The sequence below is a fragment of the Nesoenas mayeri genome, assembly GCF_963082525.1.
Source record: "Nesoenas mayeri genome assembly, chromosome: 1".
In the NCBI taxonomy this organism is placed as follows: domain Eukaryota; kingdom Metazoa; phylum Chordata; class Aves; order Columbiformes; family Columbidae; genus Nesoenas; species Nesoenas mayeri.
The window spans coordinates 62,950,485-62,977,820 of NC_137541.1; the positions used below are offsets into that span (position 1 = coordinate 62,950,485).

General features: G+C 36.7%; 1 protein-coding gene across 1 annotated transcript; it reads right to left on the reverse strand.

Annotated features, from left to right (window-relative positions):
• NUP37 (nucleoporin 37) lies at positions 1–26,005 on the reverse strand. The gene is made up of 10 exons (XM_080363180.1): positions 25,980–26,005; positions 24,316–24,535; positions 21,948–22,072; positions 20,937–21,009; positions 15,041–15,135; positions 4,835–4,925; positions 2,162–2,343; positions 1,652–1,702; positions 1,177–1,270; positions 1–503 (listed from the first exon to the last, which is right to left on the reverse strand). Exons 2-10 carry the CDS (start codon positions 24,469–24,471, stop codon positions 390–392), a joined length of 981 nt encoding a protein of 326 aa, XP_080219306.1. The 5' UTR covers positions 24,472–24,535; positions 25,980–26,005; the 3' UTR covers positions 1–389.
• Between the last annotated feature and the right edge of the window lie 1,331 nt (positions 26,006–27,336).

The following is a 27,336-nucleotide window of genomic DNA, read 5'->3' on the forward strand; positions in this document are numbered from 1 at the left end:
GTTCTTTCTGCAGGTACTCAGGACAATTTCAAAGTATTTGAGCTGTGTTAACTGAGCGAGATTGCCAGACTGAGATTGCTGGACACAAAATATCATAAAAGAAAAAAAAAAACACCTTTAAAAAATTCATTTCACACCAAATACCATATTAAAAAAGTGTACATTTTATTTTAAGGGAAGTAACCAAGATTCAGATGTATGATAACCGATTTTACAAAAGCTCTTGTATTCGCAAGGTAAAAAATCAAACACAAAAGTTTTGTATTTTACTTGTTCCTTTCGTATGTTCTCCAAGTGAATAAATACCAGTACAAAGAGTAAGTTCCTTCTCTTTAACCAGAAAGGAGACATTATACTGTAAAGTTTCATACTAAAGGCAAATGCTTGTTTTACATTTCGGTTACCCAGAAGAAAATTTTATGATCTCCTCCGACTGCACATAATGGAAGAGTTCTGTGCCACGTCAAACCAGATCCTACAGCTGCAGTGCCAGTAAGAATGGGCTTAAAAAAAAAAACCACAGAAATATCAATACAACTTACTATATAAATGATTTCTATACCACATATACCAATATGCATAGTCAAATAAACACTATGGATTTAGTACTCCTTTAGTACAGTTAGAATACAACAGAAATCTAACTGAAAAAAATGATTATCTGCTACTTAGTTCCACTAGCTACTTACTACACTTAAGTAAGATACAGCAAAATATTCCATGATAACTGTTACAACTATTTTCATTATTATTATTTTAAAGGCATACTTTCAAACTTAGAAACCTTTTTTAATGAAATTACTTCCTGTTATTTAAACATACTCACAACTAGTATGTTTGGAGGTAGTATTTTTACTGTAAGCATTACAAATGTATACTAACTCCAACAAAACCAAAATATTTCCTATGCTTGGGGTTCATTGCTTCTGGATATACTTTCACTGATGATTTAAAATATAACTAGTTGAAGCCTGTAAAATACACAACCAGCCATTTTTAGACTCTTTTGAATTAGAATAACTGAAAAATTTATTAAATCATAAGTTTTTTTTTCCCCTTAGCACTGATAAGGCAAACTAAAATAAAGCATATAGATCAAGCAGCTTTTAAATCAGCAGGTTAAGTGTATTTGAAGACAACAGATGCAATTCCAGTTATAAGCTCACATAAGCTTACCTGGGGATGTCCTAAATGATGAACAAGCAGTTGAGTAGTTGTCTTCCCTGGATATCCAGTGGTTGCAAACAGATTTTCATTCACTCGGGACCACCTAAGAATAAAATTTATGTACTTTTCAAATATCCTTATTGGACTATCAGAAGTGCACACAAAGTGGGGTTCTCTCCCTTGTAGTTAACTGTGTGAAGCTCTCAGATATTCCACTAACACCAGAGAAAGACATTCAGAGAAATGCCTTGTAAACAATTTACCACCCACAGCCCCACATGCGTGTCATTGTAAAACAGAAAAAAAATTATGGGAATGTTACATGTATTTACTACAAGTGGGTCATTCACAAAGTTTATAGACCAGGTTCCCCTAAAAATTATTTTAGGGACCTGGTACTCTGGTGTCTCACTTAACTCACAACTGCTTACATATACACAGATTTATATAGACAAAAATCACAGAATACAGACAGCACTTATACCTGAATAATCTGGCTCGATCAACATGGACAGGTCTCTTCTCCTGCGGATAACTAAAACAGACATTCAGGGTAAAAAAACACTTTGCAAACAACTAGAGCTCAAACTCTAAGTACCAAAAGCATCTATCATTTAAACAATGAAGGGGACAAATTGTGTACTCCCTCTGAAGAAGCCGAGGGAAAACCAGAGCATTCCTGCAGCTTACATCTCAATTTGGAGTAGTAAAAGTGAAATAGTTATCCAGTTTATTATGGCTCAATAATTATGTCTTTATGATTAAGAATGAAATTTTAACAAATACATAACTTAGGGAGTCAGAGTAGTGAGGTGCTGTCTCAAATGGACAAAAAGACAATGTGACTTGTAACAGATAAATATTGATATGTAAAGATGAAACAAAGAATGCCAGGGAATGATCTTATTTAAGTGCTATGTTAGCAAAGTATCCACATCTCTTTACCTACAGCTTAAAAAGAGAATAAAGAAACCTATCTTGTGTATAAAAATACCTGGAGCGAGTGATATCCCAGATTAGCCAATCACTTCCGGCAACTGCTCCAATTTTAAGAGTATTTCTTAAACACCAGTCTGCTGACATCAACGGTGTTTGTTCACTCTCTAGGGAGAGAATGGCCTGCTGTGTAATTAAATCATAGAATCGTATTGTTCCATTCTTCTCCGCTACCATCAGCTGTTAAGAGAAATTAATAGAACGTTGGAAACTTAGCATGTAATGAATCTTAATATTTTTATCAGAGCTGTTTAATATCTTCATTAATGACACAGACAGTGGGATCAAGTGCACGTTTAGCAAATCTACAGATGACATCAAGCCGTGGCTGACACGTCTGAGGGCCAGGATGCCATCCAGAGGGACCTGGACAAGTTCCAGAAGTGGGCCCATGTGAACTTCATAAGTTTCAACAAGGCCAAGTGCAAACTCCTGCACCTGGGTTGGGGCAACACCTGGTATCAATACAGGCTGGGGGATGAAGGGATTGAGAGCAGCCATGACAAGAAGGACTTGAGGGTTGTGGTGGGTGAAAAGACTGGACATGAGCTGGCAATGTGCACTTGCAGCCCAGAAGCCAGGGCTGCATCAAAAGAAAGATGACCAGCAGGTCGAGGGAGGTGATTCTACCCCTCTGTTCTGCTCCGCTCTGGTGAGACCCCACCTGGAGTCCTGTGTCCAGCTCTGGAGGCCTCAGCACAGGAAAGACATGGACCTGTTGGAGAGGGGCCAGAGGAGCCACAGAAATGATCAGAGGCTGGAACAGCTCTGCTGGGAGGACAGGCTGAGAGAGTTGGGGTTGTTCAGCCTGGAGAAGAGAAGGCTCTGGGGAGACCTTATTGCAGCCTTTCAGTGCTTAAAGGGGGCTCACTGCAGGGGGCTGGACTAGATGACCTTTAAAGGTCCCTTCCAAACCAAATTATTCTATGACTCTGTGATTCTACTCCATAGCAAACCCAGCATATTTTCAAGCAAATATTACTAACATAGAAATAGGTACAATTTTCCATTTTGTACCAGAAAACATCCTGAACACTCTTCCACCAATATATGAAAAGCACTTTAATCTATACTATTGTCATATTTTTATATATAGTGGTTACATGATTTTATCTATATACATTTTTAGATATCTTTGTATATAATTTTGACACTTAGAAGCACCAATTCTTAACCACAAGTGCGCTTTTAGAATTGTAAAGCAGAAAGTTATTCTTTCAAAATTAAAAAGTGCCTGTTCTGACTACAAAGAACCAGCTGACAGACATAGTGCTGTACAAGGAAACAACAGTATTGATCAGTGTAATTACAGAATTCCGATTCACACTTACTGAATTTATATACCATTTCTTGCTTCATCCAGTAACAGTTTGCAACATTTTATCTAAACTTTTTCTATTGAAGTAATATATTCAAGTAGTTGTTTATTAGGTATTGTAGAAAGAGCCTTCTGATTAAACGATGAAAGAGCATTTCTCCATGAGGAGATGATGGTGCTCATATAGTAACAAACATTAAATAAGGAAGGCAAAGAAGCATTAAAAACAATATTCCAATGACATCAAAGTTTGTTTGGAAAAAGAGTTGTCAACAAAACATGCTCTTCTGCAAACTGAAAGACATGATGCAGTAAGCATTTTGACGTGCAATAAGCTGTTCAGCAACCACCAGTCTGTCAGGTGTTACTAGCTGTTTGAAGGGGTTTTTCTTTACAATAAAAACCAACCACAAACTGTCCATGCTCTTTGATAAGGGTAAAAGAAAAGACAAACTAATGTGTGAGACTGGTGTAATATTGCGATATTTTGAGGTTAATATAGTAATTTTGTTGCTAACTAAGTTGCCCAATAGCAAAGAGTAGCAAACACATTCAATTGTGATACCATCTGAATCAACAGTTTTCCTAGTTTTCTTAGTAAGGACTGGATATCAATATTGGTGGAAAGTCTGGTGAGAATAGAGATCTTTTTTCCCTATTGCTGTGTAAATATTTTGGTACCTTATTTGACTGCTTTTCTCTGTTTTTGTGGTAATCTGAACAACTATTTGTAGCTACTTAAGGCAGTTATTGACTGGAATAATAAATCCAAATAATAAATCCAAAACTGCAAGCGCTAGACCATTAATGAAGCTGAATATTTTGGTATATATCAGCTGGTTAATCCTCCCCAGTACAATAAACAGATAAGTATAAAATCACAGTTTATTGATTTGTTTTCATTTTTCAGCACAGATTTCATATATTCGAAGCAAGAACAAAACCAAGAAAATCCCTTGCTAACTTCAAACGGATCCTTTTAAAAACTTGGCATGCTTTATAAGAGTCTATGTTATTGGTGAACCGTGTTACCACAACTGAGAAAACCTTGAACTTTTCTCTGGTAACTGTAAGTTAATATGGAATAAGCAGAATAGTTATCAGCAACAGCTGATGCATGTCATCAAGAAGGAATATTTCTGATGGGAGGAGTGAGTGACTGAGGGTAAAATTACGAGAATGAGAATTCATTTACAGTGACTTCACATTAGCAGATCCAACCAATATCCAGTTACAATGTACACTAGCTCCCCAAACTTCAATCTTTCTACAGCATCGAAGATTCACAGATTAGATAAGTCCACCCTCCTGTTATTTTAAAGGTGGTGACGGTAAAGAGCTGGAAAACACAACCTTAAAAGCCTCCTCAGGATGCCAGCAAACACTCATTCCGGGAGAACGCAAAACAAAATGGGCCTTCTCATTTCCTTCCAAATCCCAGACCCTAAACAAACAAACAAAAAAGGCAAAGTATTTAACTATTTATTACCGTTTGACTGCAAATGCATTAACTTTCAGTGCCTCAATACATTCATAAAGGAAGTGACCAAATTAAATGTTTGTGCTTTATCACTTCAAGATGTCAGTAAAAGAGGTCACTGCTGAAGATAATGTATTTTTACATTGACAAACTAGGCAGAGCCTCTGTTTAAAACAGCAATATCCAAATAATTTGACACATTTAGTTGTTTAGATGTGAAATTGAGATGATACATTCCCACTTTATTCATAAGAAGACACTACAGTGTTTGTACTATACCATAAGTAACAGTGGGACGATACAAAGCAGGAAGGTCAGCTGATACCAGCAACCTAAATCATGCACATTACCATGTAAAGGGCAAGACCACATACTAACGTATTTTGTTTGTCTAATATATAAATTTCAATATTTTTGCTTGTACGACAAGACTGACTAATGGAAATAAAATAAACTAAAAATGAAGCTAAGGCAAACAAAAGGATCTACGGAAGAGATAACACTAACCCACAGAGGGTCTTGGCAAGCTTTCAAGTAATAAATTGTATGTGCCACTTTAATATTTTCCTTTAGAAGCACATACAGTACATATCAAGCATTTAAAAAAAAAAGAAAATAAAAAAATCAATATTTGGTCAATATGGATTGACAGAGAAGCGTATGCTGAGACACCAAAACTAGGTTAGGTGATGAGCGAGTTTTCTTTGGATGCATTTTATTCGAGTGTTAATGAGCCATGAAGCTCCTTCATTTATAAAATGCAACAAAACCAAAACTAGAGACTATTTCACCTCATGGCCACTGTTCAACTGCCTCTTTTCCTACAAAATCAGTAGCTCAGTTGTAGGACAAAGACATCACGGTTGTGAACATCAATCTGAACCACAAGGCTGCATGGCATTTATATGCATTTTCACACCGAAACATACACATATATCTTTCCTCCCTTCAAGCAAAACCTTAGAAACAGCCAATTTTTTAAGTAGTTTTCTGCCTGGTCTTTTGAGTTAGTTGAGTGGCTACATACTATTATTGTTTATTCTAGACGATTTTTGCTGACTTCCTCCAGACTTTCTCAGTTTATACCTCACCAGGGTGCTTGGAGCCTTATATTTAAGAGATTTCAAAAAACTCTTAAATAATACATCATAAGTCTAGACAAAATATATGGGAATAAAGTAAATATATTTCATGAACAACGTTGTTTTCTTATGCCAAACCACAACAGATCAAATATTTGTTTTCCCTGCGGAAAACACAGGGTCTCTAATCTTGAAGGATCAGTGTCCTTATTAAAAAAAGTCAAAACAAAAACCTGACAACGGCTTAAAAAATGAAATATCTACTTGATTAGGTAATTTAGAAACATACAATACTTTCTTCTACTGCCAAAAATTTTGCCTTGTAGATTTGTCCAAGTCAAATCAACACTTTCCATGTGTATTTACTGTGCAGGGAGAAAATTATGATATAACAGAAGGCAGTGAATCATTTTGGCCAAAGGAGCACGCCATCGTGTTTCCTTCCCTGAAGTGAGTGAGGTTGCTAGGTGTGGAGACAGAAATCTATGCTTTCTTGTTATTTATAAAATGCCAAAACTGTATCTCTTACTTTGTAAGAATGGTAAGTTTCTTCTTTATTGATAACAAAGATCATATAACAGTATTGAAAAGAAAAAAAACAGGCAATATATATCAAAATAGATCCTTGTCTGAACACGTCAAGTCCATGCTGGTATGGAAATTTACAATTACATATGTGTTCAATTAACTCTTTTCAATATTTCTTTGCAACTAAAAAAATGTGCAAATACCAAAAATTTAGCCAAACTGAATTTCAGTTACTCAATTACTCAGTAATCATGACCAAATCAGCTACAGATGCTAATAAAACCCTCTAGTTTTGTCCACATTCCTATCACATAAATCCATCCAAAAAGACTGAGTATTTTGTCTCCCATTCAAAGCCCTTGAATCTTTACTAACATGACCGTGATTTACTACCAATGCAAACTAGTGTTATGTCCATACAGCCTTATTTTTGTAACCTGCAATGTGTCACCCTTTTACTTCTCCTCCTAACCCTATCAACCATTGTTGTAGAGACTTGTTATGGTGCTTGGGGTATTTTTTTTTCAATATTTAAAAAGCTTCACAACAAATTTAAAGGAGAAAAGTTTGAATAACTACAGTTGGTATAAGGGCCGAAGTTTGAATAAAGGAAAGCCTCAAAATAATCTGTAATCTGCTCAGTAAATTCATTGTTTTTTAAGTAACTAAGGGCAGAAAAACGATATGCTGCTGTGCTCACAAAATTTAAACTAACACAAAATACATAGTTGCAAATGCCATTAAAGAAAATTGTTGAGATATTTCTACATTTCTCTTGACACTCACATCCTATGATTAAACAAACAAAACAAACAACTACAGTTATCACAAAGCATGAAGATACTCAAACTACATTGGAAGAACTTTATGTTGCATACATGAATATGGATAATGACATACTGTATATGTGCAGTAATTTTATCACACAATGGACTTTTATTAAAATTGGCAAAGTATTCATTAGAATGTCTGAAAAGCTTTTTGCAATGGAGATGATCCTTAGTCTATATTCTAACTTTCTGAATTATAAATAATTCTAACTAGAGAGCAAAACCAAATACTAACTGAATAAAACTTATCATTTGTAATAGTAAAAGTGCAAACTCATATTGCAACCTTCAGGTATTTCTCCAATCCCCTGAAGATGGAAGTAAAAAAGGGAATTCTTTCACCGTACGTTTTCCAACAATTCTAGTGAATGGGGTGGGGGCTGGAATGAACCTTGACATCTGATACCATTCCCAACTACAAAGCATGATCAACTATACTTGTACTCATCGATTAGTGTCTGACCTACTCTTAAAAATGCCCAATATGTGTGGGTTGTTTTGTTTTGTTTTAAATATTATCTAACTTAAATACCCCTTCTACATGTGAGGAAAATCCTGTCACCCCTGAAAAGCCTAGAGGGCTATGGAGAAAGGAGAGATTCCTATTACAGACATCACACAACAAAGGTGAAGAGTGAAGTTCCTCACTGAGCGCAAGGAATTGGGGGAGCAAGATGTGAGAAAAGGAAAATGGAAGTGCAAAGCTTAGTTAACACTGTGGAGAACACAACCAACACTGGCCTTGTCTCAGGTCTTCTGCCAACTCCATAGTGTTATCAAAGATGTGAAGAGGATGCTAGGTAGGACAGGAAAGAACAGAAGGCTGAAGTGGAAATGTAGAAATCCCTTCTAGCTGTTCAGAAGAAAAGGTGTAATATTAATTTCTAGTAATTTATTTTACTGTCAAAATAAAGAATTTAAGTTTTTATAAATCAGGTAATGCACTGACCAGCTAACAGTTCACTGCTGCAGAGGCTGTAGCAGAATGAGGTAGCAGAACTCCCTGCTCAGCACACTGTGCCAAAAAAGCCACAGAAATGGTTGCATGGGGAGAAATTGGAAATTCATCAGTGCTGCCCAGCACCAGTCCACCAGGCACAGCCATCTTACACTATCTCCTGACTGTGCATACAGCTTCCTAAACTTGTGCTTATACAGCATTTACTTCACTTATTTTGATCCATGAAATAAAAGCCTTTTCATAGAGTAAACATGTAAATACTCTTTCAGAAAGCTCACCCATGTCCAACAGTTTCTTTTGGTGGTCAAAGGAAATGTCAATGTTATTAAAGAATTAGTAATTAGAATATTTTGGATTTTGGCACTACAGTCCATGTGACCAGTAGCTTCTTGTAATATCTACTTGGATATGCAGGCACTGATCTGTTTTTCACTGGTAACTGTGGGATGTAATTCTGACTATCCCCTGCAATGTTGGTAGAGGTAGGAGAGGAGCTGCACATGTACTGTCTCAAAGGTGTCACGAGGATGGAGCCAGGCTCTTCTCAGTGACAACAACTGATAGGACAAAGGGCAATGGGTACAAACTGGACCACAGGAGGTTCCACTTAAATATGAGAAGAAACTTCTTCACAGTGAAGGTGACAGACACTGGAACAGGCTGCCCAGGGAGGTTGTGGAGTCTCCTTCTCTGGAGACATTCAAAACCCACCTAGACACATTCCTGTGTAACCTCATCTAGGTGTTCCTGCTCCAGCAGGGGGATTGGACTAGATGATCTTTTGAGGTCCCTTCCAATCCCTGACATTCTGTGATGCTGTGTCTCAACTGACCCTTCTTTGCTACCATGCACTTCAGAACATGTATACTCAGAAGTAAGTCCAAGAAATACATGCTGCTACTACTACTCAGCTACGCAAAGTTATCTAAAACAAAGCCAGAGACTGAGCAGTATTTTTGCAAAAATGTGAAGCTTCAGTCATATTCTTTCAACCAAAGAAAAATTAGCTGTTAGAGTTATCAGCTTATTGTTTTCAATGGAGACATAAAACAAAATGTTTCAATGGGATGACTGTTACTGAGAAACTCAACTACAATCTTGCCAATGAGTTTCTAAAATAAAATGTAATTGCTAAACAAATCTAATGCAATGATTTGTATTTAGAAGAATTTATAGACTAGAATGTGTTGTAGGACTGTGTGACCCTTACCGTAAGTCATAATGCGTCACACGGGAAATAGCTACCATTTCATCCGCATATTTTGAAGAATTCCCAACTAAAGGCCTATTCATCCACACTTAAGACTACACTGAAATAATGTTCCAAACATTTGATTCAGAATTTTTTTTTTTTTAAGCTGACTGGATCCTGTAACAGGAGCCTGGTTAATACTCGCATAGTGATTATGAAATGCAGCAAAAATTGTTGATTAATACTTACATTGCAGCTGTAAAGTATGACAGAAATTGTGTAAGACTACATTTAGGAGGACATAGAGGGATGCCTACAAAAAGTGTGCAAAGTCAAAGACTAGACTGTCAAAAATAATCCTAGACTGTCCTTTATTCTCATCAATTATAATGCATAACTAGAATTATAACTGTAATCAGCATATCTCAGAAATTTCAAATATTTTGGTATGACATTTCCTATATGAACCAACACGGGGGAATTTTATTACAATGAAGAGATGGAGATAGAACAACATGAAATAAGATACCTTTTTTTTAAAAAAATGGCAAATATCCATAATTGAGTGCACTGTGAATGGGAAGACACAAATCAAACATAGTTTTGGAGGCAGGAAATAGTGATAATAGCATTTTCAATATAGCTAAAACTGAAATATTTACTGAATTAACAAGGTAAGACTCAAGTGCAAGGAGCGCTGGCAAGACATTAAAGAACATAAGACAAAAAAACCCCAAACAAACAAACAAACAGGTGTTACCATTGGCTTTCTTTCATATTGTCTAGCAAACAACCTACACAAGACATAAGAGTACCATGTAAACAAATACACTACACATTAAAAACCACTAAAAACAGACTAAACACTACAATACATTTTGAGACTCTAGTTAATTCAGTTTCCAGTGATATCAAATGTCCAGGGAGAAAAACAAACCTTCTGATGGACTGGCATTTGTGATATGTGCAACAGAGACGGCTGAACTTGACAAGTGACTGATAAATTCACAAAGTCCTTCTCTATGAAGCAACAGGAGCCACAGCATAAGTAACCAAATACAACTCAGAAAGGAATCAAATAACAAGTACATTCACAGATCAAGTAAAAGATAAGTCAACTGTACGTTCTTTTCTATTATACACTCAAACCAGAGGAAGATGACATAGTTTAAGGTGTAATGAAAAAGAGAGCGGGAGGGAGAGAGATGGATGAGTAATTTCCTAAAGTACAAGATAATCCAGCACCTGGTGAAATTGCCAAACTGCCATGATTAAGGGCCTCACACTGTCAGTGATATTTCAGTTGAATATGAGGATGGAGTATCAGGTGGTCATCAGCCTGACTGAATTAACCTTTTAACAGTCACAGGTTAATTTTTAGCATGCGTATGACACTAGTGGTTTTTACCAGGATGGTATTTTGCATGAAATACTTCAAGAAACATCAGATAGTGTCAAAAACTACCAACAGTGGAGGGGTGTCTGTTAAGCTCATGCTGCTTTTCAAACATTTCCTGTGTTTTTGCAGAGGCTTCATTAATTATCAAACCAAAATGATTTGTACATCTGAAACCCTCCAGCCCCGTGTATGGTGTTTCCAAATCATAGTGAAAAAGCCAGCAATATATATATATGTATATTTTTTTTTTTCTTAAGAGTGGTGCAGAGGGAGTTACTCACTTCTCATGAGCAAAATGGGACACACGTGTTCCTACGCATAATGCAAATGTTCAAAGTAGTGCTTATAATGTTAGAGAATTAAATATTACTTAAAGCTCTCATAATTTTTTTTTATTTCTTAAACAGGCTCTTAGGTCACCAAGAAACGGATCAGCAAACTATGTTAATTACACCTAGACATTGCACAGAATTTTGACACTGACATACAGAAGGTAGATCCTGAAGAAAAAACAGATTTCAAGTAAACCAGTTCGATTAAATCCAAGAAGTAATTTACTTTTCTGCCATGACCAAGTTAGGCTTTTAGCAGAAATGTATAAATACCCTAAATTTTATTATTTTTAATACACACACACACATAGATATTTACTTTATTTTTACTTCAATTGTACTCCATATGTTAACACATATGACTTATAAACAAAAAAACTGATTCAAATTTTTGTTTAATATAACAATAGTTATTTTAGCTGTTTTCTCCGCCACTCTTTTAACATTTTCTTTGAATTTTTCAATCAAACTTTAAAAATAATTTTTTTTTCTATTTTTTTATGAAGGAGTAAAGCAATTATGAAATGCGTTAAAAAGTTAAACACAGGAAACTATCCTGCAAGTTCATCAATATTATTTACTATAAATTATCACACAAAATAAGTACAATTTGAAAATTACAATATCCAGCCAAAGATACAAATTACCTATATGCTTATGAACAGCTTCCTCCGTCTTGTAACATAGCCATCCTTAGGACAAAATGAAGGAAGTAATATACAATACTTAGGAACCAGGATTTGAATTTTTTAATCAACTTTGCAAATGCAATTTTAGTTACATGAATTTTGATCTTTCATATAAATACAGTTGCAAGTAACTGCAACACGTTGGGTTTTAAGACTCTTCCCAAGGTGTCTTCTTTCAGAAAAGCCGTTCTTTTTAAGGTTATAGTAGTTTTGACATTCTCAGTGCAGAGAAACACAAGAGTATTAAAGTGTACAGCATATTTACATGCCAACACCTCTTCCCTTGTCTATGAATGCACCCAACACATTCACAACTACATAACATAGATGGTTACTGCAATAACTTGTATGCAAGAGTATTTTTAATTCAATTCTCCTTCACAGCTTTGAAAAAGTCTTGTGTTTTGAGAACAAGGCCAACAAAGACTGCAAGAAACAAGAATTCAAAGGTAAGAACACTGAATATACCACCACAGCCTCTTCAACGAGTATCTGACATACATTCTCTGTCTTCCAACCACAATGACTGAACTCAGCTCTGAGATACCACTTTTTCAGCAGCTTCTTGCATGAAACCTGAGAATTTGGGTGCACTAGAGATGTCTGCTAAACTGAGTGAAAACCTGGGAAAATCTACATCTGCTTGTATATATTCTGCACCCACTGAGGCCTTGTATTAAGACATTATTGAGATTTAGAAGTGCAATTCTAACAAAACAACCAAATACTTAAAACTTCATGTCCTTGTACTAATTGTTCTAGAACTTTCTTCTAAAGGTATTAACAGATGATGTATCCTGAGAACAATTTCAGGATAGAAACGCAGTACAGACAGAAAAATTATTCTTCTTCTTACATTACTGCTGAAACAAATTACAGAGTAAGTAAGGAATGATTTTAGTAAGTCCCGGGGAATGCATTTTCCATTAGTTTTGAAAGGGTAACCTTTAAATTCAATAAAAAAAGTCTTCATGCTCCACATGCATGAATGGAAAAAATAAGAACTCGAGTAGCCAAAAAAAATCCTACTTATTTCCCATGGCTTTTAACCAAAGACTTTATGGTTTACTGCATAAAATATCTTTCAGAGTTACTAAGTTGAAATCCTGATAGTATACCTTAATTGTATCATTTTTATTTCCATTTAATTTAGTATCAGTTAGACTACTGATTTTAAAAGAATTCTCTTCCATCCCAGAAACACTGAGCATTTCATAAAATAAACAAAAAAGGTCACACATTCAAACAGTTCTTTGCTGAGTAAGTCCAATATTAGTTTAGATTTAATGAAGAAATCAAGGATAGGAAATAAATCAAAACAAGCTATGAATAAGTCATATATTTCCACTATTCATTCCTAATGATTTTATTGGGAATATGGATAGGGTGTCTATGAAAAATCTGCCTACTCGTCAAAGGAGTATTTCTGAATTATCCAGGGGTATTAAAATCATAGGCCTCTTAGATTTTCCATTTATGTATGACAGAGTAGACCAACTAAAGCTACTTGACTCTGATTTGTACCAATTGATGATCTAACCTTTACAAAAATCTCATACACAGAGTAATAATTCTAAGAGCTATACCCTTCTCTCTTAGCAGGTAGAAGATGGCTTAAGTGAAAAATAAGTTGTTGTTGTTGTTTTTTGTTTTTTTATCCTGATTACTACCTCCTCATTTATATAAGAATTGATATGGTGGTAACGTCAAAGAGCAAATATATAATTTATGTAATCAGAGAAAAAACACAAACAGTTCCTTAACTGAGACAAGTTTGGAGTTACCACAGCTATGACTAAGAGACTTTCCCAAGTCTTTTGCTGCTACTTTAATAACCTGCAAAGCCTACATAGCTGCCCTCCTGATCTCTCCAACTGTGAGCTGCATTGGAGGAATAATAGGGCAACAAAGATGATGGAGTGGAGCATCTCCTTTATAAGGAAAGACTGAGGGAGCTGGGTCTCTAGCTCGGAGGAGAAGAGACTGAGGGGTGACCTCATTAATGTTTACAAATATATAAAGGGCGAGTGTCATGAGGATGGAGCCAGGCTCTTCTAGGTGACAACCAATGATAGGACAAGGAGTAGTGGGTTCAAACTGGAACACAAGAGGTTCCACTTAAATTTGAGAAGAAACTTCTTCTCAGTGAGGGTGCCAGAGCACTGGAACAGGCTGCCCAGGGAGGTTGTGGAGTCTTCCACTCTGGAGACATTCAAAACCCGTCTGGACGCCTTCCTGTGTAACCTCATCTAGGTGTTCCTGCTCCGGCAGGAGGATCAGACTGGATGACCTTTCGAGGTCTCTTCCAATCCCTGACATTCTGTGATTCTGTGAATAAGAACAGCAGTTTTACAGATTCATGTGCACTACTGGAAGAGGAGGATGGGGACCTTTTGTCAAGGGAAAACTCCTGTACTACAAAACGTGAACCAGTGTGTTTCAACATATTTAACCATGTTTCTCCTTTACTTCCAGTTACAAATAACTAAACACATGGGTTTGAAACAGCTACAGTAATGGTATTATGAGCTGCCAGTATGACTGTATTAATATGGCATTGTCCTTAGGCTACGTAATCCCACCTCCTAGCAAGGCTAATACATTTGAATAAGTGGATAAATTCACATTTATATACTGGTTTTAAACCTGACTCATCTGATGACAGAGTGGATGGAGGGTATGTACAGTTCAGTGCTGAGCTATGCATATCTTCTCTCTCCTGTTCTCATGTCTTTTATTCCTGTCCCAGCAGAGGAAATTATAGTGTACGTAATTCCAAGACAGAACAGCTTTCTTCACATTGTATCTACTTAGTTCAAAATGTTTATTTGAAAAAAAAAAAAAAACCAAAACCCACAAGTCAAAACAAAAAGTCAGTCCACAACCGAGTTAACAAGACGAGTCCACTTCTTGCCATGTTGGTGGACTAGTCTTGTTAGTGGGTTATGAAAGTTCAGAAAAAAGAAACCAATAAATGCTTATTTATTTAAGCAAGCATATAAAGAATACGTACACAGAAAAAGCCAAACATTACTATTTCAATAATGTTTTGAACAAAACGCATACCTGCAGGTGTGATCATCACTAACACTTGCAACTTCTTGACCATCTTTGGGAGCAAACACCAGATCATTAATATAATCTGAGTGGCCGTCAAATGTCTGTCAACCAGAAAAAAAATACTTTTACTTTAGAGCTGTTTGTTTCATCAGTTCAGTTCAGAGTGTTCCATCAGTTCATTGATTTAATAAACCCACTAAAAGGAAGATATGTGAGTGTTAAGATAAAGCTCTCACTTTACATGGAAGGTAAAAAAAATATTTATTAGTAACTGGAGTTCTTTAAAATATCTATTAATAATTCCTGTGTAGATTCATAGCATAGGAGAAAAGACCCCCGTTATGCCTTGTAGTTACCACAGAGGTCAACTTGATGCCCTTGCTTGACAGAGGTCAGTGAATTGCACCAGAACTTTTTATCTTCCTTTTAACCATTGAATTTTGAAGGTAGAAAATAATAAATCCCAGAAAGAAAAAGGAGAATGAGCAGCAAGTGAACGTATGCATGATCTACATATCTTAAAGAACTCAGATTGCTATTTGTAAATCTTTCCACTGAACAGTAGTTTTTACTAGGGGTTCCTGCAAGCAGCAAGAGAGTTTTGTTTACTGAAGGAACAATAAACCAGCCACATGTCCAGTATATGTCCATTTTCCAAGCAGTCAGCACACAAACTGCCCAAGTGGAACATCCACTGAAGATGGCCGACCAAAAGGCTACCTTCAGAAAAAAAAAAAAGTGAAAAAACTCAGTGAAAGGAGATGAAACAGAAGACAATGCACACTGGAGACTTTAAGAAAACCAAAAATGAGGAACAGCAGCACAGCAAAACCAGGCAAGCCATACAACGCCTTAGTAATTAAGCACAATTTCTATTAACTATTTCAAAAGAACAGAGAACGTGCTTTGTGCTTTCTTTCCTCTTCAGCACAACAGCATATAAAATGGGTTACAGTGCATGCTCTTCTTTTACCATGAATTAATAGATTGTCCATTCTCTAATAATAGGATATGAGCATTCATGAGGTGAATGTACATGTGAACTGTCACTCAAAAGCAAACATAGTTGTTTCAGAAAGCATGATGTCATTTCAAATGGAACCTTGTTACTGTGTAATTGTTCTCACCTGAAGCTTCTCAATCATGACCTTTTTATTTCAAAGTATTGGGAATAATTTATAGCACAAACCAACTTAGCATAGCTTTTCTGAATACAAACAAAATCCCAGTTTTAGTAAAAATTAAAAAGTTAAATATTATTTCAAAGGCTTTTCAGCTATTTTGGCCATAATATCAAGACACTTTTTCCTTCCTCAATTCTATTACGTGTTTTGCATTTATCTACAGACACTAGTAATCTTCTGAGGTTTAAAGTAGCCTTGAAAACTTAAGTGAAAGAACTTAAAACACATTTAGTATTAAGCAAGTATGTAGAAATCATCTCCTTTAGGGTCCAGTCAAAGTTTAAAGTACATTCAAATGCATTAACATGGGGGCTAGGTATGAATACATCATGTGTGTTCTCACTAGAAAATCCATAGCTAGTTATATCATCTGAGGATTTAAATGTATTTTCTCTCATTAACTATATCTATGTTCTTTTTGACAGAAATCTCCCTTAAAATTTTAAGTCAGGTAAATGACTTTGTGTAGATGATGTATCTGTTACTGTTCCATCCTCCTCAGTCCCACTGATAAAGTTTCAAGGCACAGCTGCTCTTGCTTTGCCCAGCAAGGTATCATAAAAGGAGATAAAAATATCCTCTGTATAACAGCATGACATGAAGAGATTGCAGAGGAAAACAAGGTTGAATGAAAACAACCAGTTCCATTTTTTCTGAAAGGAAAACACATTCTCTCTTCTCTAAGTGCAGTTATTCCGACGAACAAATGCAGAGCTGATTCAAAAAAAAACAACAACCCAACTCTCAAGCATGCACAATAACTAAATCCCCTCTCCCCCTCTCTTAAAACTTTTACGAATGCCTCATCAATTCAATACAGAAACATTTTCAGCAGCCAACTTATTTTTTTCCAATAGCTCATAATTTTATTGAAACCTAGTGGATATCCTAAGATGATGGTAAACTATTTAGACAGGAATGCCAAGCCTTTTGAAAATTTTCAGCATTCTGAATTCAAATATCCTGCCTCATTTTACTTCCACAGTTCTGATGAAATATGCTTTTTATTAAACAAAATTTGAAGCAGGAGAAGGAAACCACAATTCGTTTCCAAATGAAAAGCTCCAAAGAAGAAAAATATTTCACGAAGAACCATCAGTCATATTTTACCTTTTGTTTGGTGTTCTGGATTTGATTCAACCCATAAATTTTGGATTAGTTGTGTTGACAAAGGAATGGAAAACTCAGTATGCTTCAAGTTCCTTGTTAATAATTACATCAAGACAGTTTTTCCACTGGGAAAACGGAGTAAGTTACTCTCTCTACCCCTCCAGAAGTAACACATCCTAATTGTTTACTATAAAAGACAAAATGTTCAGAGATTACATTTTAACGGTAATCACATGCTTCCTTCAGCTTTGTTTGCACATTTTGTACCTCTCCTGCAAATCTCATGTGTGAAGTGCGAGCCGTACAATGGATTGAAGTCTTCCATGTGTTCTTTGTGAGTTCAACCTCAGGTTTATGAAATAGCTTTTCTGAGGTATCAATTGACTGTTACTAAGAAATCACTGTATCAAACTTTATTGAAAGCCAGCTCAGCATAGCCCTCCAAGTACTTGTGAACACTGGAGATTTTGCAAATACTTTAAATCAGATTATTTTTTTTCTTTAAAAGAAGTATACAGTATAATGATCATCCAGGTATAAGAAACTGGTAAATTCAAGCCAACACTTCTTGTTTGCATTACATAAGCACCAAACAATCTTTAGTCTTCTGTAGTGCCAAAAATGAAGAAGCATCCACGATTTCTTCAGCTGACAAAAATTCAAATTCTGTGATCTTTCTGTCTTCATTAGACACTGGGGGAGCTTATTCATATCAACTGACATTGAATAATTCAGATATTGTAATTGCTCGTTTCTTTCTGGGGCAAAATCCCTTCTATACTTCTAGTACTTACAGCTGTGGCTGTTCAGCCTAAATATCACATCCTAATGTACAACATGTGTTGTATTACTGCTCTGTGGTCTCTAATACTCACTACCTATCGTAAAAAAATTATTCTGATGTTACGCTATGAACACGCTTTTGCAGCAGAAGTTTATAACTTCAAGTCAGAGCATTCTGTGTAGCAAGAAGTCCTAAGGGCAGATGAATCAGTTCTCCAGTGAACTTTTTGTATGAAAAATAATTGCTATCTTAATGGAAATGTAAATTTGGCATTTCAAATTTCTTTCTAGGCATTCAGTCAAAGCTACTGTGTAACAAATTCCCTTGAATCAGAAGTGCATGTTTTAAAGTCTCATTTGTGTTGGTCAGATACCAGAAAAAAAAATCTTGTCAGAACTGGGAAAATAATAACCCATCAGAGAAACTATGTTCTGAAAAAACATCATTTAGCAGATCGTGCTACTGAGTTGCCCCCTTTGCTTCTCTGGTTGTAATATAGATCATGCATTGCTAATAAGCTAGAAAAGAATAATCTTATCTGGTATATTCAAAATCATTGTTATTTTTAAAGTGTGTTATTATCTCACTCTAATTCAGTAATAAACAGCTTACTAGAATCCTTTCATTAGAATAAACTTGCTTATTTGAACTTTTATGTTAAAAGTTTAAGCTCATGAATTATCCAAGCTGTGTTTGTGTGAGGTTATAAGACTGATTATTTCTCTGGAAGCAATTAGTTCCTAAGCAGCAAAGTGGCAGATCCCATTGATAATTCCTAGTGTTAAGCCTGGGCTGTATCCCACATCATCCCACATCAATGTGGAGAGTCTGAAACCTGCTGCAGACATGAAGTCAACTCTGGAAGGTTTAGAAGGTCCTTTTGCTAAGGACCAGATGATGTAGGGACAGGAGGAGGTATGAAAGTTATGAACTACCTCAGCTGCCACATTCATTTTTTTGGCAAAAACACATAAAATTGTTGACCATCAATTAATCTCCACTAAAAATAATCAACAGCTTACATATTTTTTTAAACATGGTAGAAAAACACATATCTATGGCTTCAACCAGTGTTCACTGAAGCCAAGGGACTTAGTGATTTTAGCAGACAGTCCATTAGGTCCCTTGTTAACCCAAAATAAATAAAAAAATGGAACGTAGATGATTAATTTAGCTGAATAGAGCCTGCAGTACCAGGTTCATCCATGTGTTTAATTATTTCCACTTATTAACCCTTCGTCATCTACACTTATTATGGTTTCATCCATTCCCTTTCTTCTGCAAGCTTAAAACAGTTCTATAAATCTCTCTAATTGCAGTAGACATACATAATTAATAAGTAATTTTATGTTCTGCTAAAAATTAGAATATTTATTTCACAACTTAACATTAAAACCTGTTGTCTTCAGTATCATAAAACTGTCAGATATCATATAAATAGATACCTTTAATACGGAATGACAGACATCAACTCACAAGCAAACAGAATTAAGAATTTTTAGAAATATTGTGTCAGAAGTGCCATCCAAGTTGATTGTAACTGTCAGTTATCCCACTGCCTGGGTGACAAAGCCATTTGAGATGACCAAACATGAAAGAAGGAAATTTAGGGTATGTGCATGTATGAAGTAACATAAAATTATTTTCTTTAAAGAAAAGACATTCCTTTTTTAAGTAACAGCCATCTTCTTATGCCATGCCTTTATCCATTCCATTATCAGTATGGCCACATAAGTGACATCTGCAATTCACTTAGTTTCTTTATGACAAATGTAGTTGTCTTACTAACACAAATTACCAAACCACAAATGAAAGTCCATTATTTTCTCCTTTATGCTCAATACACAACACTAATCAAAAGAGGCATTATCATATTTCAAAGCCCTAAAAAAGAAGGGATCCCCTCCTCTGATTTTTTAGTATTAATTAGCCTTGCTTATTCTTGGATGAAGACTTCAACAAAACAAATTCAAACTGGTTAGCACAAATATCTAATTAATATTACTATTTGGACTAGGACATTGTTTCAAAGGAAGAACTTTGAAATGTATGTACACATCCAAGTGACATAGGAGTCGACATGCCTTGCAAACAAAAGCAATCTCCAGAAAACCAACATTCAGCTTATAAAGTAATGAAAGTATTTATACCTGGCTTCTTTTATATCACTGAACAAGAACACTACCATCTTCACTGGAAAAAGTGGAAGTGAAATTGTATTTGAAGTAGACATTTGCTTTGAAGTAAACATTTCCTAGGTTTCTATCTTAGAAATAAACAAGTGACAGCCTATGGGCATATTTAGTGTACCTGTCTGCAGTTATGTACTAAATTCAGTATTCTTTCTTGAAATTTTCTACTGTTTGAAAGAGTTGAATTGCACCTTCCGGTTCTCCATGAAAAAGAAACTATTAAATGTGCTTTTCTTATAGAGGAGTCCAATAACCAACACCATATAAAGTTTTACAGGTCTCTATACAAAGGAACATATCCAACATGGTAGCTGAGATTCACCTGTAGAACATTCTGTTTATGAGTACATTTTAGATGATGCATAAGCCTCTATTTGCTTTTCTTCAATTTGGTTAGATTGTTACATAAATACTTTTAAATCAAAAGATCACGTAGCAGATTATTACAGTTAGTCCCACTTGAAAGACAGAAAGGTATAAAGTATACAATGGTAATGGATTTAGGATCTGTCACAGTTTACTGTTCTGTCTCACAGCACACTAAGCAAAATTATATAGAAGGGCAGTTAAAGATTAGACTTCACTAAAGACTAAATAATTAAAAAAAAACGAAACAACTTCGTTACCCTTACCTTAAATTCATTCTTGTCCTGCAGGTCTGAAGTAAAGAGCCTTAACTTCCTATCAGAAGCTGCAGTGCAAAACCTGCACCCAAAGAAAAGCCTTTTGATTAATACTGCAATATTTGACTTTTTAACAGTTTCCCTTCAGCTTAAACCTGCAAAGTGACATGCGAAGGAAAATTCATATTTTGAAAAAAAAAAAAAAAAAAAAATCAAAAGCTTCTATCTTAACTTTTCTCCTTTGGCAACAAGCACAATTATAACTGGAACTTATCTATAAAATAGTGTGTTTTAACTGCTGAGAACACTTTTTCATGGAAAGAAACACAAGATATTTTACAAAGCTAAATCTGAAACACCTCTCAATTACCTGAAATATCTCTCAAAAATGCCATTGAAACTTCCCTTGGAAGAATTCAAGTGGTAGACCACAAAAAAGAACTCTCATTATTAGTGTTCTAAAATATTGAAACATAAATTCATAAAGCATTTTCTAATATATATTAAACAAAAGACTGTATAAAAATGCAGCACTAAGTATCCATCATAATTTTGAAGAGGCTTACAAGCTATTGAGAACATTTTAATTCTTACGTGCATATTTAATAGGTAACTATTTTTCTAGATTTAAACCTCAATGAGTTGCACAAATATCATCTGACCTACTCCTAAACACTGCCCATACTATGCAGACCATTACAGGTGGCTTTATAAAGCAGGACATTACAACAGTCTTATCCTTAATCCTTAACAGATGTACACAGAAAGAATTAACTACATTTTAGGTCCATTAAAATGAATAAGGAAAAAAAATATTTACTGCTAGTTCACTGGTGGGAGGGGCAAGGCCCACAAGCAGAATGCCCAGAAAAATACTCTAAGAATGAAAAGTTGTACTACTGAAATGTGATTTCTAAAGAGTTAGACTCTATCCATAAGCTTTAAACTTAGTCCAGTATTAAGGAATTAGGGGACACAGATAAACTACAAGGATCCATTGTACTAATTTATTATAAATACCTTATCTGGGGAGGTAAAGCATCAAGTCTAGTTTCTGGACTCCATGCTATGGCATCAACTCTGATTCCATGGTGAAATGTTCTTAGTGTCTTATACTGTATACCTTCCACTTCTGCATCCTCCTCCTGTAGAAATACTGTAGTTAGCTAATCCAGAACATTACCTTGATGACTTCTAACAATTCTGATTTATAAGAAAACAAAAAGCTTTCAAAATTACATGTATGTGGGATCTTTTTAGATTGTAACACCCTCAAAGTGAAAACCTGGAACACAAAAAAAAAAGTATTAACTTAAAATATATAAGTACTCAAAAATAGATGAAATGATTGCAGTTTCAAGCCAGAGGCCAATGCAGAGCACAAAAATCAGAACCGAGATACAAAGATGCTGAGCCCATTCTTTGTACAAGTAATATATTCACAGATATAACTAAACCCACTTACAACAGCATGGTAAGTAAGTACACACTGCAATCTCAGGAAACAATAGGAACAAAAGCAGGCACGTCATTTAAGCTATCTTTTCTCCAAGTTGTTTTTACACTATGGAAAAACGCTAGCACTTCCAGAACAACATTCTTCAATCAGCAGGAGCTAGAGAGGTATCCTCCATCCTCTAAATACGACCAAAATTACTAGCTGGTCTATTCTTCCCACTGCTGAGCACACTGGATGGTGGGAAAAATAAAACAAGAGCTGGAGTTGTGGTCTTAGTCAATTTCTTGACCTCTAAAAAACTTTTTAAAAGTTTTCAAAACATTTAATGGAGCACATCAAAGGATATTGCTACAAAATTTTCTTTATGTCCCGATTCTGTTTTAAGGTGAAGAACCTTTATGTATGGCCTTTGCATAATGTAGAGGCTAGGAAGAAACTAGTTTTTTAATGCTTCTATAAGCAAGGAGTAAGATTAGCAGTTTCTTCCCCTGCTCTGAAATACTCAATGACTCCACATGTAGAAGGCAGGTTATGAAAACTATAGAAAAACTACCTTGTAGCAGTGGTTGTTAGAATTTTCATTAGTTTCATTTCAAGGCCTACACCAGAAACAAGATAGAGGGCAATAGAAATGACAATGGTTTTTATGGTTAGTGCTACATGCTTCTCAGAAAATTTCCAACAATAATACCCCGGGGAATGATAAGACCAGTTATGCTGCTATTCATATTATATAAAGTACAAAAATAATACTGTATCATAGAAAAGTGAGTTAAGAAAAAAAACTTAAAATAGATTGGAAAGATAACAGTTGTCGTCTATTGATTTTTAAGCATCTAAGCAAAAAAAAGCTAATAAAAAATTGTTTACAGTATAAAAATATAGAGTAGACAGTATTTTACATTTTAAAAACTTTCATAATAGAATTAGTCTACAATATTGCAAGGTAAGAAAACATATTTTACTGTTTCTAACAGTCTATGAGAGAGATCCCATAAAATGATTGGGAAAGCAAAAAAAAAAAAAAAAAGTTACGTAATTATTTATATAGTCCTTCCTTAAAATAAATATCTATGAAATTAACACAGGTAGTTTAGCTGTAAAGTTGAAAGCAGTTGTAATCTCTGTTGTTTTGCAGGCTGGCCGAAAGCTTTAGAAGATAATTTAATCTAGATAACAAGTGTACAAAATATGAACAAAATATAACTGAGCAAAAAAAGAGCCAATTACCCTGTGACGATAAAGAACAATGTACAGTAAATATTAAGTCATATATTTCCAAAGTTGTGCACTGGAGTTCTCAGATAGCAGTCACCACATTAGCAAAAGATACTAAAACAGGATTACTTTTCTGGCAGAGCACTCCTGTTTTGTTTGCATTCTATTCAGGGATTACAGTGACAGCACAGTTTTGAATTAAAACAGTAACAGTTTTGAACTAAAAGACTATAGGTTTAATCAGATATTAGGGAGAAATTCTTTACTGTGAGGGTGTTGAGGCACTGGAACAGGCTGCCTGGAGGAGCTGTGAATGCCCCATCCCTGGAAGTGTTCCCAGGTCAGGTGGAATGGGGCTTTGAGCAACCTGGTCTAGTGGAAGGTGTCTCTGCCCATGGCAGTGATGTCGGAACCAGATGATCTCTAAGGTCCTTTCCAACCCAAACTATTCTATGATTCTATTAAAAAGGAACTTTATACCAGCAGGACAGTAATTTATATCAATGTGTATTTTATATATATACACTTACATATGTATTTTCTTTAAGAACAAATATCCCAGACTTGTTAATGTAATAAACAGGCAAACCCCTCCCCTGCTTAGGTGAGGAGGAGAGGAAACAGGAAAGAGACCACGGTCTTTGTTCAGTAGAGGTGCTGGAAAAGTAAGTTTCAGGAAAACTAATAAAATCAACAATAACACAAACTAACCTGAAATTTGCACGTCCCAACAACTACATAATTATTGCCACCATATGCAATGAGGGAACATGCATCTCCGCTATCAAACGGATTGAATTTTACCACATGCACATAATCTTCACAATCCACAGTGTAAGCAGTGTTTCTAGTAGAATCTTGTTTCATTTTCAGTGGACTAAGTCAAGGTATCATAGAAGTGATGTCTTCTCCAGGATTAAAATCTACATTCCTACACAGAAAGTTTTAAAAAGCATGCATTACTCATTTGCATGAGGAAAAAATGTAAAACGTATTTGCAGTACAACATATCAAAACTTCCTGTAACATCACATTTAAGAACAAAAAAGCTGCACTTAAGCTCATTATTTTTAGATGTAGCATGTAGCTTCACCAATCAAAAGATTAAATAATTTAACTAGCATACATTCAAAACTGTCTCCACACGCTTCAGCAATAACTGCAGATTCGGTGCTACAGTTGGCAACCCAACACCAAGACAATAAACTAAGTAACTGTAAATACCAAAAGTCAGATACAGAATCTTTAAATCTTTAAATTTTCAACCAAATGACAAGAAATGATACTTAACTACCTTCAAATTCGCTTTTCTTCTGTACTCTTTAAAGACTGTATGTGTCTAACAAAAAGCACAATTAATCAAGCCTTCAAAACTCTAAATGAGAATACTGTCACACATAATATTTAAAGATCGTTTCATAACTTAAGCCACCCCAACTGTAGACAGAGCACCTATACCTCTGTGTACCAAAGAACTTGAACTTTATTGTATTCAAGCGTGCATTAGTACAATAGGCCAAGATCCATAACTGATTTCAGAATCGCTCCTTTTAGTGCCAGGACAGATTTGCCACTAGTTTAAGCCTTTTTTGTGAATTTAGACTTTTGATTACACACCAAATGGAAAAAAAGGAACAGCTTTAAATTTCAGACCACTGACAGATTTTTCTGTGTCAACAATATAAGTGTCTCAGCACTCAAGACTGCATATTTCACTTGGGAGCCACCCAGGTATCACTGAGACCCAAAAAGGCTCTCTGTATTTGCAGAATTTATTTATTAGTTAATACTACAAGCCATCACATTAAGATAAATACTTTAACCATACAACTTGTATGGCTGGGCTCCTAAGGCCAAATATAAATTTTAACCCTATCCGTAGTTACTTTCTTTAAGGCTTCCCACAAACCCAGGCCACCACAGAATCACAGAATGTTAGGGATTGGAAGAGACCTCTAAAGATCATCTAGTCCAACCCCCTTGCCCGAGCAGGAACACCTAGATCGGGTCAGCTTTAAGTGACACCACCAAGAATGCCATCGGCTTCCTTTTCCTTTAGGAAACACAATTCGGGCAGCAGAACCCTATGCGTGTCCGCGACCTCCCTTCTTCCCTCTCCCCCCCTCGACCTCGTACTCCCTCCTTTTCCCTTCAGGGCCTGGCTTGAGCTCCCGAGCGCGGCTGCCGGAGGCCCCGCATGTCCCACAGCGCTACAGGCCTTGGGAAAAGGCGAGGGCCCGGGGTCGTCCACACAGCGGCTGAGCCGGCCCGGCTCCTGGGTCTGACCAGTCGAACCTCCGAGTTCCCCACCCTGGGACATCCCTCCCCCGCCAGACCCCCACTATACACCACTTCAGCGGCCCCAAATCACCCACCGGCACCTCTCCCGCCAACAGCGAGCGTGAGCAGCAGCGGCACCTCCCACCCCGGGAGCAGCAACCCTGTGCTTCCGGGGCAGCAGCTCCCCCGCTCTCATTGGGCCGCTGCGGGGGGTTTAAATTTAAACCGCCGGTGAGGGCAGCGCCGAGTTCCAACGGACTCGCGGTGCGGGCAGTTGTGCCTTCCCGAGCACGCAGGTATCCCTGCGCGGGGAGCAGGACCCAGTGGGTGTCGAGGCTCCGGTCCTCCTCCGGGGGAGGCGGTGGCCTCGCCTTGTACCTAAGGGGCTGGGGGGAGCTGCGCAAGGCTGGGCCGTAGGGAGGGGGGACCCCGAGACGGCCACAGCCGGGGTTCTTAGCTGGGGGAGCGGGGCAGGGGTGGTGGTGTCGCGTTTAGGATTTGGAGCTCCTTTCTCAAGTGTTTTGGCTCGTTCGGGTTGTTACCTAGGCGCTCGCTCCGGGTGTCTGGTCTTGTCCCTTGGAAACCTCTCAGAGTCGGGGGAGACACAGAAACTCTGTGAATATTGTGAAACATCTGGAATATTGTGTCCAGTTCTGGGCCCCTCAGTTCAAGAAGGACAGGGAACTGCTGGAGAGGGTCCAGCGCAGGGCAACAAAGATGATGAAGGGAGTGGAGCATCTCCCTTATGAGGAAAGACTGAGGGAGCTGGGTCTCTTTAGTTTGGAGAAGAGGAGACTGAGGGGTGACCTTATTAATGTTTATAAATATATAAAGGGTGAGTGCCGTGAGGATGGAGCCAGGCTCTTCTCGTTGGCAAACAATGATAGGACAAGGGGCAATGGGATCAAGCTGGAACACAAGAGGTTCCACTTAAATTTGAGAAAAAACTTCTTCTCAGTAAGGGTTCCAGAGCACTGGAACAGGCTGCCCAGGGGGGTTGTGGAGTCTCCTTCTCTGGAGACATTCAAGACCCACCTGGACATGTTCCTGTGCAACCTCACCTAGGCGTTCCTGCTCCAGCAGGGGGATTGGACTAGATGATCTTTTGAGGTCCCTTCCAATCCCAAACATACTGTGATACTGTGAAACTCCTCCGGAGGGATTTTTGGCTACCCCACACTGACTTGCAACTGCCCCACCTGTTTCATCCTCTATGGCCCTCGTGTTTAGTTCAAGTCAATGTAAAATAATAAAATAGGTTGTCCCCTTCAAACGTTTTGGGGAGTAAGTAATTGCAGTCACAGTTACAGTCTTGTTTGTTACCTGGTGTCTCCTCTTTTCCCCTCATCTCTACCATGCTGTGTACCTGTGTCTTGGCAAATGCAAGAAGGTGAAAAACACTAGAGCATGAAGAAGTCAAATTCAAAGCCGATACTGAAACTCGTTGCCAAA